Source organism: Cnephaeus nilssonii (genome assembly GCF_951640355.1).
Source record: "Cnephaeus nilssonii genome assembly, chromosome: 13".
Taxonomy (NCBI): Eukaryota; Metazoa; Chordata; class Mammalia; order Chiroptera; family Vespertilionidae; genus Cnephaeus; species Cnephaeus nilssonii.
In genome coordinates, this window is record NC_137084.1 from 77,511,329 (window position 1) to 77,530,020 (window position 18,692).

The 18,692-nt window shown below is 42.7% G+C and overlaps 1 protein-coding gene across 6 annotated transcripts in view; it reads right to left on the reverse strand.

Moving 5' to 3' along the window:
• USP28 (ubiquitin specific peptidase 28) overlaps positions 1-18,396 on the reverse strand; it is a 66,919-nt gene extending 48,523 nt beyond the window's left edge. For 4 of the 6 annotated variants that reach the window (XM_079787162.1, XM_079787167.1, XM_079787161.1 and 1 more), the window contains exons 1-3: positions 18,243-18,396; positions 965-1,042; positions 66-198 (exon numbers count right to left, since the gene is read on the reverse strand). In XM_079787162.1, the coding sequence (XP_079643288.1) occupies positions 66-198; positions 965-1,042; positions 18,243-18,299 (268 nt within the window). In that variant the 5' untranslated portion in view covers positions 18,300-18,396. Of the gene's footprint in view, positions 1-65; positions 199-964; positions 1,043-2,622; positions 2,649-16,847; positions 16,955-18,242 lie in introns of those variants that run through there. The other 2 variants (XM_079787163.1, XM_079787164.1) reach the window with 2 other exon arrangements.
• Between the last annotated feature and the right edge of the window lie 296 nt (positions 18,397-18,692).

Below are 18,692 nucleotides of genomic sequence, written 5' to 3' on the forward strand. Positions count from 1 at the left end.
AAGTCACACACACTCATTTGTTATTTTTTGCAAGTTCAAGCAGGACTAAGACAGGATGTACTTACTTGCTAATGCTTCTTTGTTGGCAGCACTCCGCTCTACTTCAGATGGTTCTGTAGCAACAGTGTCTTGACTGGGCTCCTTCACTCTTTCATCTGTGAGAAGATTGACTGCCAGAGTGATGTCACCATTACTGGCCTAAGGAGAGGGAAAAAAACTTCACAAGTAAAGCATCACAGCATTTAAAATAAGTAGTGCGTTAATTTCTTGCTTGGTTATAACTCCTTACTCCTGGAGACATACGGAGTAAGTCTAGGCATAAGTCTGGGGGTAGAGGGTGAGGGGGGTGGAGGGTGAGGGGGGTGGAGGGTGAGGGGGGTGGGATATGGTGGAGGATAGTAAGGCACTGTGGTTAAAACATATTCTGTAGTGGTGACCATACTTATAATTGTTTCTAATATTTTATTAGGAAAACTTTGTAACATTTACAATAGTAGAGGGAATATATAATTGAACCCAAGTACCAAGGTAGTCATCTATTCTGCCTACTCTCTCCCAGATACTTTGAAGCAAATCTTAAGCATCGTATCAGTTCATCAGTCAACATTTCAAAATGTATCTTTTAAAAAATATAATCCCTTAAGAGTAAGTAACAAGTTTTTAAGTAAATTACTTCAAAGTTCCCTGACTCAAATACCTTTTAGTTTGTTTGAGTCAAGACCCATACAAAGTTTATACAGTGCAATCGGTTGATATGTTCATAAACCTCTTTTACCCTGTAGGGTTTCCTGCGCTGCAAGTCTCCTCCGTCCATTTACATGTTGAAGATACTGGGTTATTTGACCTATAGAGCTCTGTCCCTACATGCACTTTCATTTAGGCATTAAACTAGCTTGAATTGACATAACTACAGTATGGACAACTGTTTTAAAGCCTGTTGACTAACAGAAGCCTTGAAACTAACCTTCAGAGCTTCTTGAAGGAAGGCAGGGTCCTGAATGCCCGTGATTTCTCTCAGCTGATTTAACAGCATTTGGCAGCTCTATGTTTGAGAAATAAACAAACAAAACAGCAGACAAATGTCAGTCAGAAAGTAAACCTGGATACATTTAAAGAGTATAAGCATCTTAACAGACCAGAGACTTTCCTCCAAGCAACAAGGTATTGACTGCTGTGGGGTCTAGTCTCTCAGAATGTGCCCGGCTGCCATGCAAGTTACTTTGAGCTGAAAATAATTACAGCCTAACAAAACAGGAAAAGTGATCTTCCCCTTTCCCCCACAAAAGAGATTCGGATGAAAACTCGGCTTCAGGAAGGGAACCTGAGTATAATCACCATACTCCTTTAGCACATGTGAATGAAATGCTGCAACCCATTGTTTCTGAGTCACCTAGCAAGAATGTGCTTGCTACTTTGTCCTCTACCTGTGAATTGCCTATCTCCCCTTAGGAATCCCAGACTCTTTTCCTTTCTTCTCCAAACTGGCATATCTGCCTCATTTTGCCTCAGTCTTTGGAATGTTCATGCCTATGTGAATATTCTGTGTACACGTATTAAAATTTGATCTTTTCCTGTTAATCTGCTGTATGTTGTCTGAATTATTCAATCAGCCAGAAGAACTAAAGAAGGAAAAAGTATCCCCAGGGCCAACACTGTCAAGACACATTCTAAAATGCCAAATCTATAACTCTCTTAGAAGCTTACTCGTAGAAAATAACTGCAGAAGAAATATGAGTAAACAGTAAAACTGGGAGAATATAAAACATTTAAATGTAATATTCTAGCCTTAAGGGATGCTTAAAGTGCCTCTGGTTTTTCTTTCTGTGAGCAGTACATAAAGTGAGGAGGTCATACACGGAGTGCAGGAAATCTGCAGTGATGTGAAGATGTGCTATTTTAAGCTTCACTGCACATGCCATTTGTATGTGTCATTTTTTTTTTTTACTGACAATGTTTCTAACCATGTGATTAACAAATGATATCACCAACATCATATTTAAAACTTCAGGTTTAATTGCTTAAATGAAGTATAAAGCTAGAACTTTCTGAATTACAAATAAAATTTCAGGGGGACTACACTATGAAACGTTTTTCTCTTCACTGATCTGAATCATGGAAAAACCTACCTTGTGGTAACTACTGGCTACCTCAAGATCAGTTTATAACCCCTTTTCAGCCTTAACATCTTTGCGGGAACATTCTGTCCTGTTTTACACAGACAAAAGTTAACAAAAACAACTATTTACAAGTAAGCTCAATTTAAACAATTGGCTGTCCAACTGAAGACAATGATCATTTAGATGAATATTGAAAACAAAATAGTTCAAATTTAACCCAGTAAGAAGAAATCTAATTTATACCATTCCTAAGGTTATCCCAGGATTAAGCCAGGCCTCAGTACTCACTGCTTCGCCACTGGCTGTCTTTCAGCTAGTAATACGTCAAGAGGCACTGCCCGTTCACTGCGCTGTAACAGAAACAGTATCCTACGTTCCTCAACAGCTGCGGGCCCCGGGCAACATTTAAGTATCATGCAACTAGAAATAACTAAATGCAACACCCCTGTAGTCAGTCTTTCTGTTCTAGTCCAGGCCACAGTCATAGGCTAGAAATGGAACCGACCCTGCTGAGACCAGCAGGCTTTGAGGCCGTGAGTCTTGTCAAAGGAAGTCACTGCCCCGGACTGGGAGAGACTCTCAGACTAGCAGGTGTCCAGATTTAGCCTTGGCAAATGGTGAAAACACAAAGCATGTGATTTTTAGAAAAATAAAATATTAAAAAGTTTTCTCCAAACTAACTCTAATTCCATTTAATTTTATTGGGTAAAGGTATGTGAATCTATACAACTTAATCATAATCAGTTTTCAAAGAATCAAAATCAATATACCCCAAAAAGAGGGGGAATAACTGGGAGAGGGAAATGAATAGAGCATTAAACCTACATCACATCTTCACCTTAAATCACTCTGTACATCAACTGACACTTAGGATTCACAGAAAATAATCCCAACAAAAAGTAGTAAGTAACACAGGCTGCTTACTTTTAGCCAGGTGTTCTTCTAAACACTTCACATGTATTAATTAATTTAACTCAGAATGCCAATGTCAATCAGTGAAACATGGTATGCAAATATTAAATAATTTATTATTATATTTGTCCATGGATTAAAGTCCCTTTCCCCTTTCCCACTTTGTAACAGGTAGCAGTGGACAGCAATACATCTAGAATAATACACCCAGGAAAGGAAAATACTCTTAGTTTCCCCCCTTTTTTAAAAAAAAAAATATATATCTTTATTGATTTTTAGAGAGGAAGGAAGAGGAATAAAGAGATAGAAACATCGATGAGAGAGGAAGTCATCCATTGGCTGCCTTCTGCACAGCCCCCACTGGGCATCAAGCCCGCAACCCAGGCATGTGCCCTGACTGGGAATCGAACTAGCGACCTCTTGGTTCCTGGATCAATCCTTAACTGCTGAGCCACACCAACCGGACTTAATTTCCCTTTTTTAAAGTTATTGGGCAGAGATGACAACTTTGTAATATCATTTTGTACAGCTCTAAGAATAATGTTATACATGTTAATTCAAATCTAAATTCCTATCTTGCTAGTTTTCAAAGATTCTACCCTGCTCTACTTACTCAACCTTTTCTCCTACACCATCCCTTACCTCACAAACTCAACTGAAGTGTTTATATTATTTCTAGTAATACCTCCTACATTTGATTGACCATGGAATGTTAACCTACTGTCAATGGTTAGGTTCATCTTTTTTTTTTTTAAGTGTTTTATTGATTTTACAGAAAGATGAAGGGGGAGAGAGAGAAAAAGAGAAACACTGATGGGTTGCCTCCCACACAAACCCCGACCAGGGGCCAGGGATAGAACCTGCAACCCAGTTGCATGCCCTTGATTAGGAATCAAACCCAGGACCCTTCGGTGCCTGGGCCGAGGCTCTAACCACTGTGAAACACCAGCCAGGGTGCATGACTCAATCTTAATATTCAGCTAAACCTAATTTCTTAAATGGTAGCCACAACTAAAATCCTAAAAAGTACTATATATTAAATGTTAATTTTATAGTAACACTAGAGGCCAGGTGCACAAAATTTGTGCACTTGGGGGGGTTGTGTCCCCAGCCTGGCCTGTGCCCTCTCACAGTGCGGGAGCCCCGCGATTGATGGCCCCAAAGAGGTAGGCCCTGCCCACCCATCCGGGGCTCCTCAATGGATTGCCCCAAAGACGTAGGCTGGAGCCGGGGGTCCTGCCTCTGTGCAGTGGGACCCCAGGCCTGGCTGGGCGGTAAGCTGCTGGGCCCCACCTCCACGCCGCGCACGCAGCGTCAAGTCCCCACCAACCCGTGCGTGCCCATTGCACACACAGCCTCCTGGTGATGGATTGTGGGATTGTGACAGCATGAGGGTATCATGGCGTGAGGGCGTGATGACCACCTAGGCCAGTGGTCGGCAAACTCATTAGTCAACAGAGCCAAATATCAACAGTGCAAAGATTGAAATTTCTTTTGAGAGCCAAATTTTTTAAACTTAAACTTCTTTTAACGCCACTTCTTCAAAATAGACTCGCCCAGGCCGTGGTATTTTGTGGAAGAGCCACACTCAAGGGGCCAAAGAGCCGCATGTGGCTCGCGAGCTGCAGTTTGCCGACCACAGACCTAGGCTATTATTAATATAGATTCCAACCAAGAGCACTAGGACCCTCTTGTATTACTAATAGTTTCTCCTGGGACTGCGCAGGAAGCTGATTTAAATATTAACTTCACCACTACCATGCTGCTATATATAGTACACACCCAACAAGACAGGATAGAGCTTGTGCTCCAGTCGTGATCAAGTCAAATAACTGGCAAGAGTCAACAGGTTTGCATTTCCTTAGATGAATTCACATTATTTTTGTAAAACAAAAAATACTCTCGCCTCAGCCTTGGTGGCTCAGTGGTTGAGCGTCGACCTATGAACCAGGAGGTTACCGTTAAATTCTTAGTCAGGGAATATGTCCAAGTTGTGGGCTCAATCCCCGACTGTGCAGGAGGCAGCCGATCAATGATTCTTTCTCATCACTGATGTTTCTCTCTTTCTCCCTATCCCTTCCTCTCTGAAATCAATAAAAGTACATTAAAAAAAAAAAAAGTACTCTCTTTTCCTGCCCAGAGGCAGTGAAGACAGAGGCACTGGAAAGAAGGAGCTCCCGCTCTGGACCTGGGCTACTTGTGGTTCTGTGTAACCCAGTCCACTCCTCAGGACTGAGGTCTGCTTACAGCAACACAGTAACTCATCCCATAACAGGCAGTAAGGAGGATTATTCAGACAATAAAAACAGTAAGCAGCAAGTTGTTGTAATAAACAATAACTGGCCTAATCCTACAGCAACTAATTAAAACTCTTTGTTCAGATGAGGCAAATTTGTGAGATCACTAATTAAGAATTTTATCTTTAAAATGCCCAGTTTAGTATTGGGACAAGGAGCAGGGAAGGATGCTATTTCATTACTCTCATGCATGCATTTCCTGAACTCAATTGTCAATTCTTATAAAGACATTTCTACACTTAAAACTAAGAGGTTCCATTGGTTGGAGCATCCTCACGTATACCAAAAGGTGGTGGATTCGATCCCCCATTAAGTACCTGATTGATGTTTCTCACTTTGATGTTTCTCTTTCTCTCTCCCCCTTCCTCTCTCTAAAATCAATTTAAAAAAAAAACACAAAAAACAAAACTAAGTACATATTGATAAATGTTCCTTTACTCCGAAGAACTTCCAAGGTGTGCCTAATAAAATTTCCTCCAAAATTAAAGATCTGGTTTTCTAATTTTAAAATAAAACTTAAGTACCCAAGAAAAGCAAAATAATAATTTTAGGCGTTTGAGAAAATATATAGCAACAACTCCAGAAATCCAGTCTAGACAACAGGGTCTTAATGTATGCTGAGATTGCCGCTAATCTTTCCAACTTCCACAAAAGAAGAACAGTCCACAAAAGTCCAGTGCTTTTTCCATTTTTCTTCCAGCAACAACTCTATGTTGGTCCAATTTACTGATAAAGCAGAAAGCTAACATACAAACAAGAAAAAAATTCTGAGATGACCTAAATTAAAATCACAGAGGACAGAGAAGGAGACAGGACAGTGGCCGGCTCATAGCTGTGGACCAGCTTTGACTAACGGCTGCTCACATTCCGGTATATCTGCTGGAATGTAGGATTAACTTCCAGGTGGTTATAATCCACAGGAGAGGACACTTCTTCCTTACAGACTGTTACACCTATCCCAGAACTAGCCTCTTACCTTCTCCCATCCCCTTTGTCTAGAGCTAATGGAATCCTTTCAGGAGGGCTTAGGTCTTTCTCTCCCCACCCCCAGGGATGTATAAAAACATTGCAAAGCTCCAGGATGATGGACATGTCCTCACGTAGCCATGCTGCTGTGGTTGGTTTACACTCCATGCCCCAAGGCGGGCCTCTTTTCCTTTATTTATTTACTTTTTTTGGCTCCCAATGACCTGATATACCCTCTTCTTTAAAAACACTTCAGCAAAAGTTAAGATTCTTTGTTTGACAGTGCCATAAGGCTATGACTCTCTAAAAATGACAAATAGCAGTTTTTTGTGGACCCAACTAAATCCCCTGAAACGGTACTCGATCGATAACTTATGTTAATGATGCAAAAAGTCATTTGAAAATTACTGTTTCAGTTCATTAACTGGCTTAAAGTTTTTCAAAAGCATTAAGAGCTTTTAAAATTTAGGCCTCGGGTGGAGGATGGGTGCAGGCTAGAAGGGGTCAATGGGGATAAATAGGGGAAAATCTGTAATACTTTCAACAGTAAAGATAAATTAAAAAATAAAATAAAATTTAGTCACTCATATGGTATAGAGGGGTTTAAGTTGGAATTAAAAGAAAAAAAGGAGCCCAGCTGGTGTGGCTCAATGGTTGAGCATTAACTTATGAACCAGGAGGTCACAGTTCAATTTCCAGTTAGGGTACATGCCCAGGTTGGGAGCTCAATCCCCAGTAGAGGGCATGCAGGAAGCAGCCGATCAATGATATTCATCATTGATGTTTTCCTCTCCCTTCCTCTCTGGAACCAATAAAATATTTTTTAAAAAGAGGAACTAGTCGTTTATTTTTAAATTTTCTCATCTCTTTTTTTCAAATGCACTGAGTAAGAAATTCCAACAGTATAAAAAGATATAAAATGAATAGAAAATTTACCTCTTCTTTTCATCCCATTCCCGTTTACCAGGAGTAACCATTACTAATAGTTTCTGATATATCTTTCCAGAAATGGTCTATGCACATGAATATATCTTCACACTATCCATCATGTCCTGCATCTTGCCTTTTTCTTACTTTAGAAGACATTAAGACAACATTTTTTCATTTCTTTGACTACATGACCAAACCAAATACAGATTAGGTTGGGAAGCAGGTACAATAGGTAATTTGAAATGGATCTTAAAAGATTAAAGAAAATGCCATTTTTAGACATATATTGCTAAGGTTAATTGAGAAACTAGGAAAGTATGAGGAAAGATTTAAGAAATCAAGTTTACATGCTTAGAGTTTTAGAGACCTAACGACAGTAAAATTTTAAGTTATTATTAGGTGGGCCTCAGTGTGTAGTTTCTACTTTTGATAAATAACAGGGACCAGAGAAGTGACGTGGGATTAGATTAGAAAGGGTACTAAACGTCAGGATGAGACTTGACCTGAAAAACAATGGAAAATCACTACAGGTTCCTCAGCAGGAAAGAAATTGGGGGGGGAGGGGGGGTGGTACCTTAAGGGAATTAATCTAGAACATGTAACAACTAGTTTAAAGTGGGGTGAAACTAGGGGAAGAAAGCTTAACTAGAGTTACAGGGCTACTGAATAAGCCGGTGTGATGAGACAGGTAGGATGCTGGTCGGAAAAAATGGAAAGGGAGTGTATATTCTAAACATCTCAAATATTAGTCAAATATTTGAATATGGATGCCTAGGGGAATGCTATTGCCAACATAAAATAAAAGCAGTAAGAAAACCAACCAATAATATACCACACTAACAGAATGAAGGAGGGAAAAACACAAGATCATCTTGAATGATGCAGAAAAAGCATTTGACAAAAACCAACAGGAAAGTAGGAATAGAAGGGAATTCATTAACATGATAAAGGGCCTTTACTAGTCACGAACAAACAGAAACAACTCTCAGCTGACATCGTATCAATGTGAAAGACTGTAAGTTTCCCCATTGGAATCAGGAACAAGACAGGAATGCCCACTTTCACCAATGCTATTCAACACTGTGCTGGAAGTTCTAGCCAGAGCAATGAGGCAAGAAAAATAAAAGGCATCAAATTGAAAAGGAAACCATAAAACTATCTCCATTCACAGATGACATAATATATAAAATCCCAAAGAATCCACAAAAAAAGTTATTAGAGCTAATAAACAAATTCAGTAATTTTGCAGGAAACAAGATCAACACGTGAAAATCAGTTGTGTTTTTATAAAGCAGTAATGAACAATGTGAAAAATTAAGTAAACAATTCCATTTACAACTATCCAAAAGAATAAAATACCTAGGAATAAATTTAACCAAGGAAGTAAAATACTTACATATTGAGAAGTACAAAACATTGAGCCAGACGTTAAAGGAAAGTTAAATAAATGGAAAGATATCCAGGTTCCTTGATTGGAAGACTGGATTAGTCAGATTTCTCCAGAGAAACAGAACCAATATGGGATGTGTGTGTGTGTGTGTGTGTGTGTGTGTGTGTGTGTGTGTAAAGGAACCCTGGATTCTGTTTCCTGTATGTAGGGGTAAATTAATGTAATGTAAGGAATTGGCTTTTGCAATTATGGAGGCTGAGAAGTCCCAAGATCTGCAGTTAGCAAGCTGGAGACCTCGGAGGGAGAGTGAGTGGTGTCATTCCATTTTAAGTTAGAAAGCCTGAGAACCAGGAAAGCTGATGGTGTAAGTTCCAGTGTGAGAGCAGAAAACTGATGTCCTAGCTCGGCAGCCAAGTGAAGTTCCTCTTAACCAGCCTTTTTGTTATGCAGGTCTTCAATTGATTGATGAGGCCCATAGGCATTTGGGAGGGCAACTGATTCAAATGTTAATCTCATCCAAAAGCACCCTTACATACAAAATGTCTGGGCACCTCACAGCTCAGTTGACACACCAAAGTAATCAACACGAAGATTTAATATTGTTAAGACAGCAATACTACCCAAAGTGATCTACAAATTCAATGCAATTCTTATCAAAATTTCCAACGGCCTTTTTTTTTTTTCCAGAAATGGCAAAGCTGATCCTCAAATCCATATGGAATTTCAATGGACTCTGTATAGTAAAAACAATATTGAAAAAAGAATAAAGTTGAAGTCTCACATTTCTTGATTTCAAATATTACTACAAAGCTACAATCATCATGATGGTGTAGTACTGGCATAAAGAAAAGACATATAGACCACTGAATTCAATTAAGAGTTCCAACAAACCCCATACATCTGGCCAAGTGATTTTTGACAAGGGTCCCAAGATCATATAATGGGGAAAAATAGTCCCTTCAAAAAAATGGTGCTTAGGACAAGTAGACATCCACATGCAAAAGAATAAAATTAGACCCCCTAACTTACACAAAAACTAATTTAAAATGGATCAACAGCCCTGACCGGTTTGGCTCAGTTGATAGAGCATCGGACTTCGGACTTAAGGGTCCCAGGTTCGATTCCGGTCAAGGGCATGTACCTTAGTTGCGGGCAAGTCCCCAGTAGGGGGTGTGCAGGAGGCAGCTGATCGATGTTTCTCTCTCATGGATGTTTCTAACTCTCTATCCCTCTCCCTTCCTCTCTGTAAAAAAAAATCAATAAAATATATTTTAAAAATAAAATAAAATAAAAATAGCCCTGGCCGGTTTGGCTCAGTGGATAGAGCGTCGGCCTGCGGACTGAAGGGTCCCGGGTTCGATTCCCGGTCAAGGGCATGTACCTTGGTTGCGGGCACATCCCCAGTAGGAGGTGTGCAGGAGGCGGCTGATCGATGTTTCTCTCTCATCGATGTTTCTGGCTCTCTATCCCTCTCCCTTCCTCTCTGTAAAAAATCAATAAAATATATTTTAAAAAATAAATAAATAAAATAAAATAAAATAAAAATGGATCAACAACCTAAATATAAGAGCTAATCCTATAAAACTCTTAGAAGAAAACATAAAGGTATATTTTCTTCATGATCTTGGATTTGGCAATAGATTCTTAGATATGGTACCAAAAGTTTGAGCTACAAAAGAAAAAAACAGGTAAGCAGGACTTCATCAAAATTAAAAACTTGTGCATCAAAGGGTATTACTAAGAAAGTGAAATGGCAACCTACAGGATGGGAGAAAATATTTTCAAATCATAATTCTGGTAAGGGTCTAGTACCCAGATTATATTAAAAAAAAACTCTCATAGCCCTGACCACTTTGGCTCAGTGGATTGAGCGTCAGCCTGGGACTCAAGGGTCCCGGGTTCGAATCTGATCAAGCACATGTACCGTGGTTATGGGCACATCCCCAGTAGGGGGTGTGCAGGAGGCGGCTGATCGATGGTTCTCTCTCATTGATGTTTCTAACTCTCTATCCCTCTCCCTTCCTCTCTGTAAAAAATCAATAATAAAATATATATATATATATATATATATATATATATATATATATGAACAAAAACAACTCTCATAATTCCAACAACCAAGAACAAACCAACCCAATCCAAAAATGGGCAAAGGACTGCTTTTCTGGCGCAGCAGCCACTGAGAAGCAGCAGCCACGGCTCTGCCCTACTACCCCAGGGATGTTGGCCTCAACAAGGGCCACAAGTGACCAAGAACATGAGCAAGCTGAGGCTCAGCCACCGCTGCAGGTGCCTCACCAAGCACACAAAGTGCATGTGGAACATGATCCGAGAGGTGTGTGGCTTTGCCCGCTATGAGCAGCGTGCCACGGAGATACAAGCGGGTCCTGAAGTTCATCAAGAAAAGGGTATGGCCCTGGCCAGTGTTGTTCAGAGGGGCACATACACAAGGCAACCAATCAATGTGATTCCCTCACATCAATGTTTCTCTCTCTGTCTCTCTGTCTCTCTCCCACCTCCCTCCCTCTCTTCTACTCTCTCTGAAAATCACTGGAAAAATATCCTCCAGTGAGGATTAACAACAACAAAAGAAGAGGATGCAGACACATATTCACACCAAGAGGAAGAGAGAGGAACTGAAGAATGTCCTTTCGTCCATGAGAAATGCAGCAGCTAAGAAGGTCTGAATCCCATCCCTTATGTGTGTAATAAAACTTGTTCAGAAACCTGGGCTTCCTAGGTGGCATTGGGAATAGAGGTGGCATCTGGTCCATTATCTGGTTGAGACTCCCTCCTGGAGCACAGTGATGTGAGGAAAGAAGCAACAGACAGGCAGTACTGACAATGGTTTTTAATCGTAATTCAGTAAGTATGCCAGAAAAAAAAAAAATGGGCAAAGGATTTGAATAGACATTTTTCCAAAGAAGATATACAAATGGCCAATAAGCATATGAAAAGATACTTAACAACATTATTAGCCCCTAGGAAAATGCAAATAAAAACTACAATGAGCCCTGGCCAGTCTGACTCAGTGATTAGAGCATAGGCCCACACACAGAAGGATCGCAGGTTCAATTCCCAGTCAAGTGCAGGTAGCTCAGTTGTAGGTTCAATATCCAGCCCAGTCGGGTCTGTCAGGGCACCTGGGGAAGGCAACCAGTCGATGTGTTTCTCTCACATCAATGTTTCTCTCTCTCTCTCTCTCCTTCCCTCCCTCCACTCCTCTCTCCGTTCCACTCTCTCTCTAAAGGTCAATGGAAAAATATATTGAGTGAGGATTTTAAAAAAAACAAATGAGATACCACTTCACACACATGAGAATGGCCATTATAAGACAAACAAAGAACAAAAATAAAAAATAAGTGTTGGGTGAGAATGTGGAGAAACTAGAACCCTTGTGTATTCTGGTGGGAATATAAAATGGTACAGCTGCTGTGGAAAATAGTTTGGCAATTCCTGGGGGAAAAAGTTAAACATAAAGTTACTAAATGACCCAGCAATTTTGTGTCTAGGTATATACCCAAAAGAATTGGAAACAGATACTCAAAAACTTGTACAGGAATGTTCACAGCTGCACTATTCGTATCAGCCAAAAGGTTGGAAATGTCCACCAATGGAAAACTGGATAAAGTAGAGTACACAGAGTAGAATATTACTCAGTCATTAAAAGAAATGAAGTACTGATAGATGCTATAACTTAGATGAATCTCAAAAACATTAAACTAAGTAAAAACAGCCAGACACAAAAGGTCACATATTGTATGATCCCATTTATATGAAATATCCAGAACAGGTTAAAGCAGAAACAGAAAGCAGATTGGCATTGCCAGGGGCTGGAGAATGGGGAGTGACTACTTAGTGAATATGGGTTTTCTTTTGGGGTGATGAAAATATGTTGGCACTAAATAGAAGTGGTGCTGCACAATATTGTGAATATACTAAATGTCACTGACTTATACATTTCAGTTAATTTTATATGTATTTCACCTCAACTGAATAAAAATTGAGAGATTTGTGTTTGCTCATGCACATGCACATGCTACACACACACACACCAAAAAAGAAAAAGAACACTAGGAAAGTACTAACTTGGGCAGTAATGTTGAAAAAAGAAAATATTGGTTTAGGACAGTGGTCGGCAAACTCATTAGTCAACAGAGCCAAATATCAACAGTACAACGATTGAAATTTCTTTTGAGCCGAAAACCGACTTCTGCGCATGGGCCACGAAGTTTCAATCGTACTGTACGTGCGCGCCCACACGTGGTATTTTGTGGAAGAGCCACACTCAAGGGGCCAAAGAGCTGCATGTGGCTCGCGAGCCGCAGTTTGCAGACCACTGGTTTAGGAAATCACAAATTTAAACTGACTACCAGCCATCACGTAGCATGTTGTTAGCACCTATTCACACAGATCTTCGTATGCCCAGTACTTCACCCTCCCCTTTTATTTAGAAATAGCACCAGATTCCACAGATTCCAGCACACACTAGCCTCTGAGCAACTCTCAATTTTTCTAAGCATCAAATGTCCACATCTGTAAAATAAAATATAGCATTAGCTTTAACAGACCTGGTGTGACTATCAAATTAAATAACACATACAGGAATTGTTAATAAAATTTAAATGATATATAAATGTAAAATTTTGTGACCTGCCCATCCAAAGGTTGTAGGGAAAATACTGATATCCTAGGAGAAAATTACCTGTGCTGTGGGTTTTGGTTTTAAGTATTAGCTGTGTCTCTGCAAATTCTACTTCCCAGTCACACTAACTTTTACTTCATGGGGTTGCTATATAGGTTCAATGACAACATATGTTGAAGTGCTTCATAAATTGTCAAGTGGTAGTCAGAAAGCTTGGCTTTAGAAAGGCACGAATGGCAGTGGGGGAAGTCAATGGCTTTAAGTCCCAGCTCTGCTACTTAGAATTTAATCTTGAGTAAGAGTAAGCCACATTTTTTATATGCAATAAGGAGGCAAACAGACTTCAGCTTAAAATCTCATATTAGGCCCTCATTAGCTATATTAATATCTGAATTTGAGTTTCCTCATCAGTAATAAGGTACAATAATTCATACCTTGAAGGGTTTTTGTAAATATTAGAAATGTACAGAAAGTGCTTAAGGCAGTAACTGGCAAATGGCCGATGCTATTACTACAAGTATATATCCCCTGGCCTTATTACAATAAGTGTGGGAAAGTAGCTATGCAGCAAACAGTTATTGGCTAAGGAAGCTGACATACAAGTGTAAATGTTCAACAAGCATTTCCAAAAAGAGGGGTAGAAGAGTACAAATGCAGACAGGGAAGCAGTTAATAAAAGGACAGTAACAGCCAAAAAGCAGACAGGTTAGCCCATAGCAGAGAAGAAAGATGAAAGAACATACAGGGCCAAAGGAGGAGAGCTCAGGAAGTAAGGCAGCCGTAAAATCAAATGCCAAAATAACTATCAACAAGCAAGTGGCAATAAGGAATCATTGCAAATGAAAGCATGAGAATGGGACTCCAGGGGCACTTGAATAACTAAAGGAAAATGGAAATAGGAATCACTACTGAAAGACCACTGATTTGACCAGAAGGTGGTCAGTCGCTGGTTACTTCCAACAGGTCTGTTTCATTTGCTAATGACAAATACTAAAAGCCTACTCCTGGCAAGGCTCTGGTTGGGCAGCCTGGGGCATGCTGATAACATAACTATACATTGCCCTACAATCTAACCTTCTGCTGCAGGCCTCTCTGCAGGCCTATGGGCAATCACCCTCTTCTTGCTGGAGCCTAGACTGGTCCCCACAGCCCAATCCTAACAGGGCTTTTGCACAACCTGTTGCTGCTACCTCACAGTGGAATCTGGCAACCAATTTGCCTCAGCCTCAGGGCTGTGCCTCCTATCAGCCATGAGCTATTACACTGTAATTGGAAAAACACTTTAAAAAAGAAACAGGGGATTTAAAACCTGTTCAAAAAGTAACTAAAATAAACGAAAGGAGGTAAACAAGGCAATAGCTGGACAGGGCAGAAGAGAATTTTGTTGCTCTTATTTTATTTGAGGATTGGGGATATGTATTCATAGCCGAATGGACCGTGGGAATTCTGTGGAGTAGGACAGAGCTTCCCCAAGTTTATCACCCAGGAATCTTGTCAAAAGGTAGTTTCTGATTCCGGAGGTCTAGGGTGGAGACCCAAACAGTGGTGTGATGATTCAGAGAGCTTGCTTATCTCCTTGGTAACAATACTCCCACTGTGACAATTTCAAGCTACCAACAGGAGGTCACCAAGCAGCGTTGGGAAGAGATGTATACAATCAGGTGGAGACGCAGTAAACGCTGGCTCCAGCACATCCACATTGCTGCATTTCTAACAGACACTTAGGTGATACAAATGCTGCTGGTCCATGGACCATATTTTGAGTCTAAAGGGAGAAGATAACAGTAAAGGGATTAGGCTAGGATAAAGGAGATGTGAGATGATTTGGGACAGTAGGGAGAGACAGCATCTAGATCAGGGTTTCCCAAGCTCAGTGTTACTGACATTTTGGGCCAGACAAGTCTGTGTTAGGGGGTTATCCCTGTACATTGTTGGATGTTTAGCAGCATTGCTGGCTGTCACCCACTAGATGCCAGCATCCTCCTCATCCAATAGTCACAATCAAAAAGGTCTCTGGACACCAGTGATCTATTCATCTCTAACAAATGAAGGAAGAAGGAATGAGTATCTCTTCTGCTGAGAAAAGAGACATTGAAGAGGGAGTGGGGAAAACACCAAACCATGAGACAATGAGCTCTCTTTAGATGTCAGCAAGCTCAATCAAGTAGGAAAAAAAGGTTATCTGTTTAGAAAGAGTGCAAGGAGGATTGAAAGTTTAAAATACCAGAAAAGTTCTAGAGAGTAACAGAAAGGTTCTGACCCAAGACAGTGGGTCCAACAACCAAGAAGTAGAATCAGGGATATCTTTGGCTCTTGGGAGTCGGAACTGCCTGGGTTCAATTCTGGCTGTACCACTTACCAGCTGGGTAACCTTGAGCAAATTATTTAACAAGTATAAGCCTTCTCATAAGAAAACTTCCTAGAGTAGTCATAAGTACTGAAATAATACATGGTAAGTTCTGAGCACAAGGTCTGGTACACAGTACATGCTCAATGTTAACTACTATTATCAACATCATTATTTTCCTTGAAAAATATCTGCTTCACTTGGTTATTGCTTTAAATTTCTCTGATGAAACAAAACACGTGGAGAGATCTGAGGCACTATTTGTTGATGTGCTTTATAAATACTATACTCATTGTGTAAGCAGAAACTTTGTAGCTGAGGAGGCATGAGAGTTGCAGAAGCCAACCAAGCACTCATTTACTGATGCTCCAGAAATCACAATGAATGAGACAAGGTAAAAGGGAACGAAAAGCCAATAAACCCAGGGAAAACAAGAAGTTAAATTTTCACTGCAGCTGGTAGGTTTTCATAGAACTCCAGCTGGCACAGAGAATGTGTGATGAACCCCAGTACAGCCGCCAACGATGACAGGTTTATAAGAACCAACCTGACTTCAAGTTGTTCATCCTACAATAACAGTGACTGTTGCTGCTGGGTTTTTATCTAAGTCAAGAACTGATTAAAATACAGAATCTGTAAGTAATCCCTTTAGAATCTCAATGTTTAGATACTCAAATAACATTCTGCAGTGTGGAGGATTTAGAATTATCACAGTGTTCTCTTTCAGGTTTGAGTAGGTACTGAAAACCTATTTCAAGAGTACTACACTTTCCCCTTACTAAAATTCTTGGGAGGTTAAGGAGGGTTCCGTCTGTCCCATGGACAACCGACCAACACGGGATGGGACGCACTAGGGTTTAAGTAGCTTCTCAGTGTCTGTGGAGGAAAGCTCTTCTCCACGAGAACAATTAAAGATCCTCCAAAGGGAAACGTAGAATGCTACGGAGAATTCAAAATGAAGTCCATTCTCACATGAAACTTATCAAGATGAGGATCTAAGATCCCCATATAAGATTCCGTCAACCTAGCCTGCTGACGTCAAGCATTTTACGTCATCAACAAAAGAACAAAAGCAAAAAGGGCAAACATTATCGAGCATACCAAGCTTATCATCTGCCTGTATGGGGCGAAACACTGGGAAGAACAGTTAATGTCATCACCGTGCAGGTCGCCAGGAACCAGGGTACTCCAGCCAACCACAGCCACCGGATTCCCAAGCTTTCCAAAAATAGCGATGACTTACGAACAAGTGCTCATCCAACACCTCACAGGCAACAGTCTCAAATAGACAGGGATGAGGTGGTGGTCACTTCTCAAACTGTGGCAAAGGGGAATGAAGATGCCGATGATTAACAGGCACGTGGTCTCAACTAAAAAAAAAGAGTCCTGAGAAATGTAAATAACTTGCTCTCCCTTAAAATAGTCTCTTCTCTAAATCAACGCCACTGTCTCAAAACGAAGATTGTTTTTCCCCCCACCTGTTTTCAGTCACTGCCCTAAAAACGAAGAGAACTGATCTCTGAAAGCAGAGAAAATCCTGACTCGGGTGCCGGCACCAGACAATGCCATTTCCATTAGAAAGCAGCAGACTTTCATTTCGAAGCCCAGGGCGCGGAGGTATCTTTGACTCCAGAAGTTTTAAAAGGAAGTGCGCCCACCTTCTACGCTACTGGCCCCCGGAGTGCCTGAAAAGAGTAAAAAGGTATCCAAGGCTTCTCGCGTGGAGGCATCTGACAGCTCTGCGTTGTAAATATTTTATGAAATTCCTCACTTCCAAACTCGCATCTGAATACTCGGCACAAGCGTCCCATTTTGCCTTGGTGTGGGGGGGGCGATGAGGAAGCGTGAGGTTTTAACATTCCAAAGTCACATTGGAAGCCATTCTCCGATTGCCCACTTTCAAGTTTCTGCACACAAACGTTAGCCTCTGGGTTTGCTCCCAAACCGGCGTCCTCTGCCTCTCGCCAGCGGAGCCCAGGAACCCCGGTGCTGGGGATCTTCTCAGGCACCAGAGCAGGAGCAGCCGCCCGCCTGCCTCGGCTCGGCGCGATGCCCCCTCCTCCAGACCCGGCGAGGAACGCAGCCCCGGCGGCCGCTGCCGGGAGGGAGGCGGCTCCGAGGAGCGTGGCTGGCGGCGAGGGCGCGGGAGGGTCGCCGGGACCCGGCCTCTCCCCGGTGCCGACGAACGCCGGCTTCCAGGTAACTTCTCCCGGGTGAGACTCTCTAAGGCCGCCCCGCCACAGAGCAGGTTTTAAAACAGAAACAAAGTGCGACGACCACCCACGCCGCCCCGGGAAGTTCCTCAGCCCCGGCCGCGGCCCGGGGCGCTCTCCCCGGACACCGCGGTGCAGACAACCCCGCGCCCGCCTTCAGGCTTCGTTCCCCAAAACATCTAATGCCCCTCGTTCCGCGACGGAACCCCGAGCCCAGAAAAGACTCCAGCCTCCTCCCGAGCCCCTGCCCCGCGCTCGCCCACGCCCACGCCCACGGCCCGCGGGGGCCCCTCGCAGCCCCTGCCCCGCGCCCAGCCCGCAGGCCGCCGCCCGCGCCGCTCCCGCCCGAGCCCCCCACCCCTCCTCTCTCCGACCCCGAGCCCGCCTGGCCGGCGCCCGGCTCCCCTCGCCGCCACGTAGCCCACCGAGCCGCGGCCATCGCCTGCTCCGGCCGCGTCGTCCTGCTGCAGCTCCGCAGTCATGGCCGGGTCACCGGCCTCCCGCCACCGCCGCCGGCGCTGCCTCGCAGGAGGAGGAGGAGGCGGAGACCCTGCCACCGCCACCGCCTGGGCCCCAGCGCGCGCCGGAGGCTCCGCCCACACGCCCGCCACCGCCCCGCCCATCACCCCGCTCCGGCCCCGCCTCCGCCTCCGCCCGAGCGCGCGCCGGGGCGCTCTGCGTGCCCGCGCACAGCCGGCTTGACCCCGGCGTCGGCCACGTGACCCCAGCCCCGCCCACAGCTAGCGGTCAGAGTCGGCAGTCAGGGGGTGCCCAGGACTTGGTTTTCGGCTGAAGGCATCTGCGTCCCGCGCTCCTTCTCCGTTCTCTGCTTCCAAAATATGCTCATTTCTGGGACCCACCACCCGCTCAGCCTT